Source organism: Scardinius erythrophthalmus, assembly GCF_964197995.2.
Source record: "Scardinius erythrophthalmus genome assembly, chromosome: 17".
In the NCBI taxonomy this organism is placed as follows: Eukaryota; Metazoa; Chordata; class Actinopteri; order Cypriniformes; family Leuciscidae; genus Scardinius; species Scardinius erythrophthalmus.
Window position 1 is genome coordinate 10178684 of NC_138237.1, and position 15411 is coordinate 10194094.

General features: G+C 39.0%; 1 protein-coding gene across 1 annotated transcript; it reads left to right on the forward strand.

The window, feature by feature from the left end:
• The first annotated feature begins 2850 nt into the window (after window positions 1-2850).
• LOC308705605 (sterile alpha motif domain-containing protein 3-like) lies at window positions 2851-12228 on the forward strand. The gene is made up of 10 exons (XM_081390690.1): window positions 2851-2985; window positions 4176-4385; window positions 8203-8269; window positions 8459-8617; window positions 8796-8883; window positions 9500-9664; window positions 10854-11060; window positions 11281-11443; window positions 11601-11680; window positions 11836-12228. Exons 1-10 carry the CDS (start codon window positions 2892-2894, stop codon window positions 12130-12132), a joined length of 1530 nt encoding a protein of 509 aa, XP_081246816.1. The 5' UTR covers window positions 2851-2891; the 3' UTR covers window positions 12133-12228.
• The last annotated feature ends 3183 nt before the right edge of the window (window positions 12229-15411 follow it).

The window sequence follows — 15411 nt, forward strand, 5'->3', positions numbered from 1 at the left end:
CGCATTAACACTACTGAAACAGCCGCTGTTACAATAGCGTGCTGCAAATTCAAACTAGAGAGCCGATCAAAAGTATCAGATTATAGCATCTCTTTACGAAATGGCCTTTAAATGGCAGGAGACATCGTGCACATCAAAAACAGGCAAAGCAACAAATTAAAATTATTAAACATATCCTAGTTTTTTTTTACAGAAAATATTCAGATGTAACCCCCTTTAATCATTACCATTTTCATAAGTAACTAATTTAATTACACATTTTTTTCTCAGTAACTGTAACTGATTACTGGTACATTTATTTTGTAATGAAATTATGTAACTCTGTTACTTGTAACACTGCTGTTGAAGTAACCCTGCAACTACATGTCAACTAACTCTCCCTAGAGTAATAGTAGACTGTCTGCACAATATCTGCTATCTCTTTATTGTGATGCCCCCCAAACAGACATTCTTTTGACTAGTCAACTTATTCTAACCCTACCAGGCTACTAATACTCTACTAACACTCTGAGAGTTAGTAGACGTGTAGGTGCAATGTTACTTATTGTCAACAGAATGTTAGAAAAAGAATGCACACCCGAGGTGTAACGGCAACACCACTTTGCATCTTGACTCGTGACAACATTTCTACCTCTGGTGTGCATTTTTTTATTTTATTTTTTATAATTCAACAGCCTGGAGGCAATTTTTACACAAGTTCACAATCAAGTAACTAAAAGTAAACCGACAATATTTACTTATAAAAGCCTCAGCAATCTTCAGGTTTGAATAACAGATACAAAAGTATGTTTAACTACGATGTTTTATTATTTTTATAAAATAGAATAGCTAGTTGCATTCATTATACTGAACCATTATGGATTTTTAACCCCTAGATACACTCTCAGAAATAAAGGTACAGTGAGGGTACAATTAAGTACTTTAAGGTACAAATTTCACAAATGTGCCAGCAAAGGAACAAACATGTATTCAGCTGAGTACCAAAAAGTACCTTTCCAAAGAAAAGGGGTACACAATGAAATATGCATGGTGAAAGGTACATATATGTACCCTTTGAAAAGGTACATTGTCATATAAAGTAATAGTTAAGGTACAACATTCACAAATGTACCATTAAAGGTCCTATCGTGTTCCCATTGGGTACTTAGAAGTACCTTTTGGGTACACATCCTGCAGGGTACAAAAAAGTACCTTATTCAAGTCAAAGGGTACACTTCATGTGGGTAAGAAGTACTTTTCAAGTTACAGGGTACACAATCCTCTGGGGTAGCAGCTACTTATGTGTGCCTTTTCTAAGACTGATAGAGCCTTTGTCATAATTTGTAAATGTGGTATGCTGAATAATCCTCTGTGATAAGTGCATAATTATTATCACTATCAAGTTTCGTAAGTATTTTCATTCGTTTCTGCTAAGGGATTATTTACAGATTTATACTCGATTTTTATAATTATTATCATTATTGTTTTCATTTAAATAATTGTTGCATATATTGTGGGTTCTATAAGCACTATTGGTTCGAATTAATTCAATAATATATTATTATAGTTAAGATAGATGTGTGTGCTTGGTTGTGTGTGCGTGGGCGCGGCTTGCGTGCATTTAGAGAAGGAGTTCTTCTCGCGATACGTTTCATTCAAGATAAAGCAAAGCTGATGGTCGCATCATTAATTAATATCATCCTTTACAGGTAACGAATGTATAAAATGTACACCATCATTGTTTTAGATCTTCATAAGAAGGACTGTTAATTGTATTATTTCTTATGTATATGAGACTGTTGAGTCTGTAAACTATACGATCTGTGCTGCGAACATTGTTAGCAAACCTGGTGTGATTAGCGCCCGCGCGCCGCGAGTTATGCAGAGATAAAAATGTGGAGATAAAGTACCGAGTATAGTGTTATTCTGCATGTTTTATGTTTTCCTTTATTCATTAATTCTGTGATAAGTTTATTTCATGCTGTTTCACTGATAGTGAGTATGTATGTGACGTCATGAGTATAGGGTGAACTTGGATGTCAATGGCATGAATGGAATTTGAGTGTTTACAAGAGCAGCATGTAAACAAACTAATCTTCAGCGGCGAAATAAAAGCCTTTTATTGACGAGACCGGTCTGCGAGACCTCCAGCTCACAGCGGGGTCTCTGAGCAGGACTGGCCGAGCGACGAGCTAGCGGCTGGGGCAGGCGCCTGCTGGCTGTCACCTCACATTGAGCTTCTCAACTCCGAAAACTTTTAAAGGGTAACTAAACCCCTGGTCAGAGCTTGACTCCACCCACTGGCAATATTTGAAAAATGCTGGAAAAGTAGGCAGAGCCCAGTGGAGAGGGGGCGTGCATCTGAGACGTATCTCTCTGTAGGTAAGGGCGTGGTTAGCTGGTACCCTCTGACATCAGAGTGTACCACAACTTCCAATAGGAAAATTCAACTGCAGTAGCCACTGTTCAACCTGAAGAGGGCAGCACTCAGACGTTTTTACACCATATTTTGTAAAATTAAAACACTTTAAACACAAATGTCAAAAAAATTACTTGAATCAGTGAACAGCACTAATAAAGCCCCAATCTTACAGAGCATTAACTAAAAAAAGTTGGTTTAGGGTTTAGTTACCCTTTAAGCAAATTGTCAATTTGGCATCAATTTTCACAAGACTGCCTATATTCGAAATCTAAACAGTTCTTTTCTCGCCTAAAACGTTCTCATAAGTGAATTTAGTGATGAATAAGATGGCGAAAATTGTTAAAATTGTCCTGTTGTTGGTCTGTCTAATATTATGACTGGCTGTTTTTTTCGCGCCGTTATTCGCGTTCTACGTCAGCGGTCACTTGACGCCTCTTTCTTTCACTCACTGTCAGTCGCTGGAGCCTGCAGGACCCTTTGCAGCTCAACAATGGCCCTGCCAACTTTATCATCAGATGAGCTGATCCAAACTTTAAAAGAAGATGGTTTAACTATGACAGAGATTGAAGTGCAGAAATTCAGAGGTGAGTACTGTCGTTAGCTAACGTAAAGTTACATTTAAGTGACACTTGCTGATTAAAGTTGGCTGCACGTTAGCTAAGTTACAGTTAGATCGAACTAACATTTATATCGGGACTTATTTGTAAGTTTCCACTAACGTTCGTTAGCTAGTTGTAAAGATTGTAAAGAAAAAAGCATAATATTAGCTGACCTAGCTAACGTTTGCCAGCTTAGAGTTGGCTCGTTAGCTCGAGTTCCTCATACAGAAAAGTTGAGTTAAAGTTAAGTTGATGTCCAAATAGTGCTGCAGCTATGTAGATAATCAATTGTGTAGGTGTTTAGTGTACGGGTATTGTATATTTATATGTTGAAGATGTTGGATGATGTTCGATTCCATTTGTGCACGTGGAACTCAGTTTAACGTTAGAAGATGGCGGCTATGTTGTGCACGTTAGAATAGACTAGTTGCATGTGGCCGCCATTTTGGACATCGGATCAGCGAGTGTGCGGTTAGACACTTCCAGTTTCGCGTTACGCCCGGTGCAGGTAGCCGGATAAAGCCGAAATGTATCTTTTATAGTTGTTTATAGAATCAATTATCACTTAAAATACTTCTAAGATCCATATTACTATCACACGAGCGAGTGGCAATTAAATGCACCGGCGTAATGCGACACACTCGCTGATCCGAAATCCAAAATGGCGGCCACGCGCAACTAGCCTATTCCCGGGTCTTCTCTATAGCAGTGTTTCTTAAACGTTTTTCAACATTGTAACTTACCCCCTTTGAATTGCTTTTTTAAGCCAAGTATCCCCTAACCAGTGCAAAACATTTTTGGTAGGACTTTTTTTAAAGAGGAAGAATACAAACAGCCTTTTTAAACAAAAACAAAAAAAAACATTTAAATGTTTTTTTTTTTTCAAATGTAGAATCCATCACTTAATTCATTCATTAATATAGTATAATTATTGTAGGAATTATGCATGATGTATTTTTAAATCAGTATTTTTGCAAAAAAATTCACGTACTCCAAAGTATCCCTAGGGGTACACTACCAATATTTGAGAAACACTGCTCTACGGAACAAATGAAATCTGTGGGAATTTCTGAAATGTGGACAACCAGTTACTGTGTATATACCCATAATGCATGAGTAATGATCAAATTCCAATGTGCTATTTATTAATAGAAAATTTACTTTTTACTTAATAGAAAATGAAGTGGATGGAGAGACGGTACACCTGGGCTTAACTGACTCAATGCTGGACCATCTATTTAAAGGCTCGTTCAAAAAGCAGGCCAAGTTCCTTCAAATAGTACGAAAGATGCAAGAGCCTGGACACAGAGAGGCCTGTCCCACTCAAAGGAACACACAACCCAACATGGGTAGAGACTGTCCCGTAACGGCTACTCACAGCACAGGTAGCCCCCCCCCCCCACCCCACCCCACCCCACAGCACTTCAATGTTATTAATGGAGAGTAGGGCTGGGCGATAAAACGATAGCGATAATTATCGTGATATAATTTTTCTCGATAAAACGATATCAAGAGGTCGATAAATGTTCGATAACGTTTTTGCGTTCCAAAAGCGTAACGAAACTCATTTGAACCGCGCGCCACACGGACCATTTATCCGCTCGGCTCAATGTCCAAACGGCAGCGTGAGCTCAGTAGAGCCGATGCGTTTACTCTGATCGGTCTCGGTCACGAAATCCAGTGAAAAGGAACACAATGTAAAGGCAGATGAAACAGCGCTGACAAACAGGAGAAACACTGCGCAACGATAGTCATTTTCCGTCTACAAATTCCCATCATTTACCATGGATTTACTGTAACATTAGCCTAGTAATATTAACTGCACCATGAAAAGTGGGATATACATATTGAATTGTATTATATTATTAATGTAGACAATGTATTAAAGGACTAATGGAATATAATTACAGTATTTAATGTATAAAGCTATTTAATGTATATAAGTATATAAGCTAATGTATTTACTGGCTACTGTTTTTCATACAAATACCATAGAAACAGACCTGCCAACCTGTACGCATTTTGCGTAGCGGATACGCATTTTGACATCAAAGTACGCTGGTACGATTTGTTAGTCTAAACTACGCAAAAACCTGGTGACGCCTCTGCACGCGCAGTCCTCAAATCAAGCAACAGCAAAAGAAGAAGAGTTCGACCAATCATAGCGCTGGATTCATTCCCCAAATAGCAAGCGGGGATGATTGACAGATGCGTAAGGCCTATCATTAAAAAGAGACTGAAAATCGACACCAATAAAGAATCCCGCTCGATCCGCCTTCTTCTACTCCCGCGGCCCGCAGTCTGACTGATTTCATAAGCGAGGACAGTAACGTTACAGTAGTCACTGTACATCTGACTCCTGAAGGTAAACGGGCTGGGCTGGGCTCGATATGGAAAGTTGAAATATTGTACTGAGTTAACCTAATCCTATGGATTCGATGATCACACGGATCGCATGGATTATCTTACTAATACTCCGTTCTTCATGGTCACTCAGAAAAAGAGGAAGACATCATTCAGCCACGCAAATAATAAAATGCTCAAGAAATACTGAACAATAAATCTTAATAAACTTGAAATCGCTATGGCTTCGTGATTATGAAAGTGATGTGATCATTTGTGGATTACGGATAAGCGCGAGTCTGGAGAAACAGGCGTTTATTAATTAATTCTCAGTGCTAAGAAACGTAGCCTTCATGTGTTACGTTATTGTGTTAATAATAACTAAAGTACCTAATTATGTTACATATTTATTTTGTATGAAAACTAGCGTGTTAGTTATGGATTAAAAAGTACCGTTGTATCAGTGCTGCGCGAGCTCTCTCACAAACACGGACGCGCGCACAGAGAGAAGATAATTGTAAAATTAAATTTGACGGGCTAAGTTTAAATTTTGTTCTTGCTTGTTTTTTGTTTTTTTCTGTGAAAATGCCAGAAAGCATTTTGTATTATCCATCCTTGTTTTTAAAATTCGTTAAATGACGAACGTTTTAACAGCCCTTATACACGGGTTTCTTGTATACAAACTATACCGGATGCGCGCGCATCCAGGAGGCAGAAAACCGCTATCTGTTATGCCGAGTTCTGTAAAAGAACATTGTAATTAACGTAGATTTCGCATTGTTTGTAATTTCTTGTTGACTCAATAATAAACTGCAATTTCAGAGTTGGATCTGTTTGTTTGTGTCTCATATTTAAAACGTCCAACTGTTTACGAATCAAAATCCGGACATAATGTGATGCATGTATGAATTATTATGTTAGACTAAGTTAGTAATGTAATAGCCAATGTTAGCAGTGCAGCATCTCTAGACCCCGAATTTGCTTTTATATAAGTGAACTTTGTTTACGTTACTTTACGACCTGCAACATTTCATGACACATATAACGTTACTTTACTGTAAATCAAAGATTTGACGATGGATTATGTGAGAAGCCATTAGTACCTCCGACCGTGGCGATTATAATCTATATATAAATATTAAAAAACTTAATCTCAGCAATGGTGAGATCTTACCGGATCCCTGCGCAATACATGACGATCTTTGGATTGTGGATGACAAGAGGTGGCCAGCAATTGTATGGCCTGATATATATAATTATCTTATTCAGACACCAAGTGTGTATACAAGAGAAATGATTAGAGCGTACAAATCCCTTGATGCATACAACTATATACGTGCTATGTGGTCATGTGCAGCTCGTCAAATTATGAATAGAAAGAATATAACATACAACTTCCTCCTTCTGTCCCACTCTTCCATTCGCCTAGATTTGGAATTACTTACAACACGTATAATTTAAATGAGCAGATAAAACACAACAGATAGGCCTGCATGTAAATAAATTACGCAACAACTCCTTGGCATTTTGACTTAGCGACAACAAAACCACTTTGCTACTAGCTTAAACCCTTTACTCCGGTACGAAGACCGCGGGTCTTTTGCCTCTTGGTTGCGTGCGCAAGCAGTGATGACGTCGCCGAGAAACCCATGTGTCGGATTTAAGTATTCAAGTATCTAACTTACCGGTATACTTGATATTCTTTTTAGAATAAGTGATTCGTTATGCTATTATTGGACTCCTGTCTATTTATTGTCAACTGTTTCCTATAATGTTTTGGCTAACATTTATTCAGCTAATGCGTGTCCTGTTTAAAATGCGCAATGTTCAAATGCAAAGACCACGTCACAAATAGAAGCCCTTTTCCCTGTGTTATTTAGTATCATATTTGGATATTGGAATAATAAATTAAGTAGCCTATCTTTTTTTTTTTTACAGTTTTATAGTGGTTTCTTAATTTTAGACTAGTTGACCAGCACACATTTTATGCAATGCAATATAATGCATGTGTGTCGTCGTCGCCGTCGTCGTCCACACCCCCACCCCCCCCCCCCACCCCGTCGGTACGCAAAAAATAATTTCAAGGTTGGCAGGTATGTAGAAACCATAATGTTACATTTTGCCATGATAGTGAGGTGCTACAGGCTATGCCTGGTTTCATCTGTGGTAGTCATGATCTAAATGCGTGATACTGGATGACCAATGGTTAAGTTAAATAAAACTCAGAATCAGAAAAGTCAGTATTACATAAAAAAAAAAATGATATGTTCTGACAATAGAGTAGTTTAAAACCACAATTAACGCTTTGGTTTCTACAACTGTCACTTAGGAGCAAAAATCTGCCTTAAACTTGAAAGAAATAAAGATTTGACTTTTATCGTGATAATTATCGATATCGACTGATTTTTTATTTTTTTTGGCCATATATCGCCCAGCCCTAATGGAAAGGTGATTTATGAAGTAGTGTTGTCACAATACCAAAATTGTGACTTCGATATGATACCAGACTAAATACCTCAATATCGATACCATGGGGAAAAAAACTAAATCAGTAGTAGTAGTAATTGAAAAATATGACAGAACTTACAATTCATTGTTTTTTAAATTCATTTGAAAAAATTCTTCTTTTTGACCATTCCTTCCCCTTAAAATAAAATAATAATAATTGCATGCCATTGACATTATCAATCATGTTAACATTTGCTAACCTTTAACAATTCTGGTTAGGATGACCAAAATCTAATTTCATGAAACGAGTTATTTAATATTTTTTAAATGTAATTTTATAATTACAATATAGATATTTAATTTAATTGTATCTCTGCTATATGAAGGCAATATAATTATTTATTCTTACAGAGGACATGGACACAGAGGAGATCCACACTATTACATTTCAAGTGCTAGATGTTGATGCTGCTACGAGGTAAGTGTTGAGTTTCATTCAACTGCAACACCAACTCTCTTTTATTAAGCTCTTATACTTACCTGTTTTAAAGAAATCGAAACAAATCATTGTACTTTAAAGTGGCCGTGAGGGCCTCTCGGCTACCGTAGTACTTACTATAACGAACTAACAGACGTAAATTGTCTTTATTTTTTCTTGTAAAACTAGTTCTCAGTCCTTTGGGAGACTGCCTGATGTTTATGTCCTCCCATCATTCCCTAAAGAGCTTCAAGCAAAGCTGGATGCCAAAGAGGAGGTCCAGAGAGTTCCACAATACAGGCACAAAATAATACGAGTATTGCATGAGACTGTTGCCATGTATACTATGTAAGTACTACTGGCTGTATTCTTTGTCCCGTGTGTGTGTTGTGTGTCTTGTTTTTTGTCTCTTGCTGCTCATTCTGTCTTTTGTTGGCACTGTTTCTGCTGGACTTGTCCATTCACCAATCCAATCCAGATGCTATATCTATCACTAATCATTTACTTTTACTGGTTTCTGTTCTAGGTATCCCACTCACACAGAGTATGTCAAGGTAGCCCAGGCATTAATCCGGAAATACCCATTCCTGAAGGATGTTACGGGAAATGGCTATGTAAGTAGCTTTGCTTAATGTACTCCATGATAAATATTAAACCATGTGAATGAACTCTGAAAGTCATTGTTGTCTAGCTAGCTTTGTTGTAGTCCTATCCTTCATCCTAATATGTGTGTATTAAGTCTCTGGAGTGACAATGGAAGCGTCCATATGCCAATCGACCGTTTCCCCGTTTATAGGAGCAATGTGACCACTCACCTGCAGCAGGTCTCTGAATAAAAGCACAAATGTTTACCTCAAAGCTTCCTCCAGACCTCCACCAATGAGGTGGGATAATTAATTAGTTAATATCCAGTCAGTTGTACAATTGATTAATCAGGTATGTCCTGGTCACTTATTCCAATAGTATAGGACAGGAAATGGTAGATGCAGTTTTACTTTCAGGAAGTAGTGGAGCTGGTGAATATAGCCTATAGGCTACTGTATATGGACACACATTTGAGCCTTGATTCCGCGACCTGCTGCAGGTGAGTGGTCATATTGCACATATAAACTGTGAAACGGTCTTTTGGCGTATGGACGCTTCCATTGTAACTCCATGGGACTAGCTTTGTTCATCCAAAGTGAGAGGTTTTGTTGAGTAATTTGGATTTATTTTTGTTGTTGAAATAAGCATACCTGGCACATGTCGCTGAAACGCAAATTCAAGACCGAACGTGCTCCACTTGTCCAAAATGATGAAGTGAAACTGATCAAAGAGAAGTTTGCCCATGGAACGAAGTCCAAGCTACCTGATGCTGAGAGTGCAAACACCTCTCTGAGAACCAAGCCACGATCAGTGAGTTGGATTTAAATAATTTTTGTTGTTTGATTGTCAAACAAGGGAGGGAAAGGGGGTGGGGAGTTGATTAGTCACATGTGCACAAGCCGTGGTAAGGGTCGAACTGTAAGGTCGTATCCTTACCTAATTTCTTGTCTCAGCTAGGGCTGTCGTGGTGAAGGAATTTCCCTTGCGGTAATTTTGAGTGGCTCAATAGCGCGATGTGCCATTTATTTATTTATTTATTTATTTATTTATTTATTTGATTTATTTATATTTATTTGTTGCTATATAAATAAGTGTTATGATGTGGTCAGCATGCACAAAAACTAGTACATTTTCAGTAATGTAACCGAAACTAAACAGTGTCTATCTGCGCATTGAAAGGCTGTCACTCAGCACGCAGTTACAGTGGGAACAGCCTGTCTTTGATTCATATAACCGTTCGTTCAACGAACACGTTCAAAAACGCTGATTCATTTAAAGATAGTGATGAAACAAGGTGTTACTTTATTTTTAACTTTGAGCTCCACTTTTCAAGGCTCAGCTTACCGCGTCGCATGGGTAACGCTGAAGCTGATGCGATTTAATGTGTGGCTTTCTGATTTTTGTTTCCTGCGGCTTCCTCACGCTGTGGAATGCTGACCAGCGCTGTCACTGATGCCAGGGACATATTCAACATATTTCGCTTTCCTTGGACACAGCAACCTTTTCACAAATCTATATGACTTTACCTCATAGACAGACGCAGGTAATCGCACGCAATCCGTCGATCATTCGTCGGTCTATTTAGGCTTAAGTGCAAATTCACAAAGCCTCTGTACAAATCACCATGATAAAAAAAGTCTCGTTATCATTATTAACTTATTTAACATTCAATATATGTGAGCGAAGTTCAAAACAAGAAGGGTATTATTGCCTTATGAAAAAAGAAAATGCGAATATTGCGGTGTGCTGCGATTACTTGCATTCCTCTGCGGTTGGCTTGTCAGTAGCGCGGTACTGCAATATTGCGGTTATCGCAACAGCCCTAGTCTCAGCTAAACATACCCCCCCCTGCCTGTCTCTTTCTTTCACTCACCTCTCCTCCTCTCTTTTTTCCCCCTCTCTTAGAATACAGAAGTCAGATCTCTCAGTCTCTGTCCCACACTCCCCTGGCCTGATCCTTTTTTTAATTTTTCTGTTCTGTTACTATTTTGGTCAATAGGAACTTGATGTTCTTGGGGAAGATGCATCTTCAATCGCTGGTCATGTTAAGATTCTGCAAACACAATACAGCAAGGCGCAGCCAGACACTGTGATTGTACGCGACCTAATGCAGAGAACTTTAGCATGGAGGCAAAAGGAGATTGCAGAAGGAATGAGTGTTGAGGACACTGTGAAGAAATATCCCTTCTTAAAGACACCCTCAGGAGTAAGTGTTAAAAGTTAGATGTACCCTAGAACAACAAGACCTTTATAAAAACATTTAAATAAGTCTTGACTTTGTAAACATGGTTTGTTTAAACAGAGCTAGTATAGTCTAGAATTATACTCCACTTCGCATTCTCTTAACCCCCCCATAGCATGTTAAAATACTCTGTAATCCCCTTTCCCTCATGGTCAGGTGCTTACTTGTCTTTGTCTTTCTGCAGCTGTTGGAGGAGGTGGGTCGTATCCACTCCACAGCGAGCATTAGCTTCACTGATGGCTTTAACCAGATTGTTCCCAAAGTACTTGCCCTGGCTCAAGGAAAATCTCCACTAGTCAAACAGTACTTGGAGGCCAGAGAAGAAGCGCTTACCGAGGATCTACCAGGTACTTACAAAACGCTTATTATGAGTGTACTCACACAAATCAGTAGACAAAGTGCATTTTGAGATGATAATCAGATTTTGTGTTTGTATAAGCTACTGGATGCCTAAAATTTCCTTCAGGATGAATAAAGTATCGATTTTTCATGATTCTCTTCTAGGAATGGACTTCAGAGCGGCACTAATCCTCCTGCCAATCATTTTTAAAGAGAGTGTGGATCATCACATTATGATGGGAGAGGTATGGATCTCTAGCACTCTAGTGTTTTGTATTTTTTTTCTTTTTTGGGGGGGGGGGGGGAGGAATGATAGGATAGGATCGGATCGGATCGACTATCTCTTTTTCTTTTACCAAACATGTGTTTGCATCCCTGTCTACTTTGCTGTATTCTTCAGGGTGAACACAACACACCATACCCAATTGTCCAGGTGACCCAAGAAGACTGGAAGTCCACATTTGAGGGACGAAGCTCCTGTTCCCTGAAGGTAGACAGGGTCGAGGTGTGTGAAGGCATGAAGGTAGAGGAAGCCATGATCTCCTCGTTTTATTCATATTTTGTTTTCAATCTTGAATACCAACCCAAAAACAAGAACACTCTGACATTTCTCCAGCGATGTATTGCGAAAATTAATGTGAAGGGAGACCGGCCTCTGCCGACGACTGTAACCAGAGTTATAAACCACCTCTTCTAAATGCCTCGTTTACACCCACGTTTACACCAGTGCCCTAAGTGCCAAAGAAAAACTTTCACTCTTATGAAGTTGGTCCAACATGTGGGACTAACTCATGCCCATGAGGCAGGCTTCTCGATCACATGTGGACTCAATGACTGCCAATCCACTTTTTCTAGTTACCCATCTTTCAGATGTCATGTTTATAGAAAACATAGAGCTTGTATTTTACCTGCTAGTGAGGAGCCTGCTAGTGAGGAGCCTGCTAGTGAAAACCCTGCTTCTGAAGATGAACATGAGCATGTTATGTGTGATGATGCAGATGTCCAAACCCCCCCTTGTATGGACACACTTTTATATAACTTTAAAAATAATCTTTGTAGCTTCATCCTAAAATGCAGGGAAAAAAACAATTTACCAGAATCAGTTCAGCAGGAAATTCTTAGTGATGTAAACTTTTTATTTTGTTTTTTTAAGGAGAATTACGATGAATTTGTATCTTATCATCTTAAAGAAAATGGTTTTGATGTCAAAGGATGTCCTGAACTTCAGCAGGTTTTACAGTCCAATGATTTTTTTGAGGAAGCATCAAAAGAGTTCTCTTCTCAGTTCAAATTGAAAGAATACTGTAAGTCAATGTTAGACTTGACTGAACCAGTTCAATACACTTTAAGAGGGTCTACAGGACATAAAATAGGTAGCTTCTCCTATGTTCCCATTTCTGATGTTTTAAAAAAATATTGTTCTCATGAGGATGTATGGGATGACATAGTGTCTGTAAATATTGAAGATGAACAGGTCTTAACTGACTTTAGTGATGGATTGTACTATAAAGAGCATCCTTTCTTTAGAGAATATCCAAATGCATTACGACTGCATTTTTATGAGGATGAATTTGAGGTAGTAAATCCTTTGGGATCAAAGAAAACAAAACACAAACTGTGCGCCTTCTACTACACTGTAGGTAATGTACATGGAAGGTACAGGTCTCAAGTGAAGCATATTCATTTAGCATTACTGGTGCGCTATTCCTATTTAAAGGAGTGTGGCTTAGAAGTTATCCTAAAGCCACTGCTAGATGATCTTAAAGTGCTCTCAACAGATGGGTTCACCCTCACTGTTGGTGGGGTTGAGCAGAATGTCCATGCAGCCCTAGCTACCATTTCAGGTGATAACCTTTCAGCTCACATGATTGGAGGATACAGTATGTCATTTAACTCAGGAAGAGTTTGTAGACATTGTATGGGAACATATACAGATATAAAAGAGAAATTTCAGGAAGATAGTTATGTTTTAAGAACATCTGACGTTCACCGGTATCACCTGGAATGTATCCAGCAAAATCCTGACAGTAGAGTAACATATGGGGTACAGTGTAGTTGTCCGTTTAATGTGCTTCCTTATTTTGATGTTACGAAGTCCTTACCTCCAGACATAATGCATGACATGTTAGAGGGTGTCATACCTTTAGTTTTGAAACTTGTCCTGTGCCAAGCTCATAAAGAGAAACATATTAGCATACAAGAGGTGAACGAAGAGCTGCAGAGAATGACAATAGGTCAAAATGATAGAGCAAATAAGCCAGTACAGTTGTCTGAAAGATTACTACAAAAAGGAGGCATTGTGGGCTCGGCATCTCAGAAATGGTGCCTTTTTAGACTTATTCCTTTTTTGATCGCACATCGTATACCTCCTGAGTGTCAATATTGGCGTGTGTACCTGTTGTGCCGAGAAATTGTAGATATTGTTCTAGCTCCAACGGTGAGAAGAGAGAACCTTCCTCTTTTAGATGTACTTGTGCAAGAATTTTTGACAGAGTTGAAAGCTGTATTTGGAAATGTTATTACACCGAAGTGCCATTATTTAATTCATTATTCTAGATTAATTTCAATGTTTGGGCCTCTTCGTTCTCTCTGGTGCATGAGGTTTGAAGGCAAACACCAATATTTTAAGAATATTGCAAGTAATTGTCGTAATTTCATTAATATAGCTTCCACTCTGAGCAACCGCCACCAGTTAAAACAATGCTGGGAGTTTTCTTCAAATAATTTCTTAGATGATTTTGAGAAGGTACCAAGAAGCAGTACTAGCACTCCATTTTGTTCTTTACCACTTACTCTCCAGTGTGCTCTAGAGCAATATTTTACTGATGTTTCTTTTAGTGAAGATAAAGTTATTCAACGTGTTTCAGAAGTAACCGTTAACAATGTCAAGTATGCCACACAAGATGTTTTTGTTTTGGATGTGTTGCATGGTGAGAGAATTCCTCTTTTTTTCCAAATGAAATACATTTTTAATGTGGACACTACATGGGTTTTTTGTGGAAAACTGATATATCCAAAGTATTTTAGCCAGCACTTTTATGCTTATTCAGTCAAATTTGACCTGGAATGGACTGTGATACAGCCTGGGGCAGAGCTAGATTTTAATGCCCTTGATATATATACAGTTGATGGTGATATCTTTGTGGCAATGAAATACTGTGTGTAAGAATTATTGTACAAATATTTTAGCACTTTCATGAATTGACTAATCTTTTGATGTTGTCTTTCTCTTTAAAGGATTAGTTCACCCCAAAATGAAAATTTCCTAATACACTGCTCAAAAAATATAGGGAACACTTAAACACAATGTAACTCCAAGTCAATCACACTTCTGTGGAATCAAACTGTCCATTTAGGATGCAACACTGATTGACAATCAATTTCACATGCTGTTGGGCAAATGGAATAGACAACAGGTGGAAATTATAGGCAATTAGCAAGACACCCCCAATAAAGGAGTGGTTCTGCAGGTGGTGACCACAGACCACTTCTCAGCTCCTGTGCTTCCTGGCTGATGTTTTGGTCACTCTTGAATGCTGGCGGTGCTTTCACTCTAGTGGTAGCATGAGACGGAGTCTACAACCCACACAAGTGGCTCAGGTAGTGCAGCTCATCCACGACGGCACATCAATGCAAGCTGTGGCAAGAAGGTTTGCTGTGTCTGTCAGCGTAGTGTCCAGAGCATGGAGGCGCTACCAGGAGACAGGCCAGGACATCAGGAGACGTGGAGGAGGCCGTAGGAGGGCAACAACCCAGCAGCAGTACACGCTACCTCCGCCTTTGTGCAAGGAGGAGCACTGCCAGAGCCCTGCCAAATGACCTCCAGCAGGCCACATGTGCATGTGTCTGCTCAAACAGTCAGAAACCGACTCCATGAGGGTGGTACGAGGGCCCGACGTCCACATGTGGGGGTTGTGCTTACAGCCCAGCACCGCGCAGGACGTTTGGCATTTGCCAGAGAACACCCAAGATTGGC

Bases quoted from the DNA above. Each gene is read 5' to 3' on its own strand.
- LOC308705605 (XM_081390690.1), top strand. From the start codon at position 2,892: ATGGCCCTGCCAACTTTATCATCAGATGAGCTGATCCAAACTTTAAAA. The intron at 8,884-9,499 runs GTAAGTAGCTTT...TGTTGAAATAAG, and splicing joins ATGTTACGGGAAATGGCTAT to CATACCTGGCACATGTCGCT. The intron at 11,681-11,835 runs GTATGGATCTCT...TGTATTCTTCAG, and splicing joins ATCACATTATGATGGGAGAG to GGTGAACACAACACACCATA.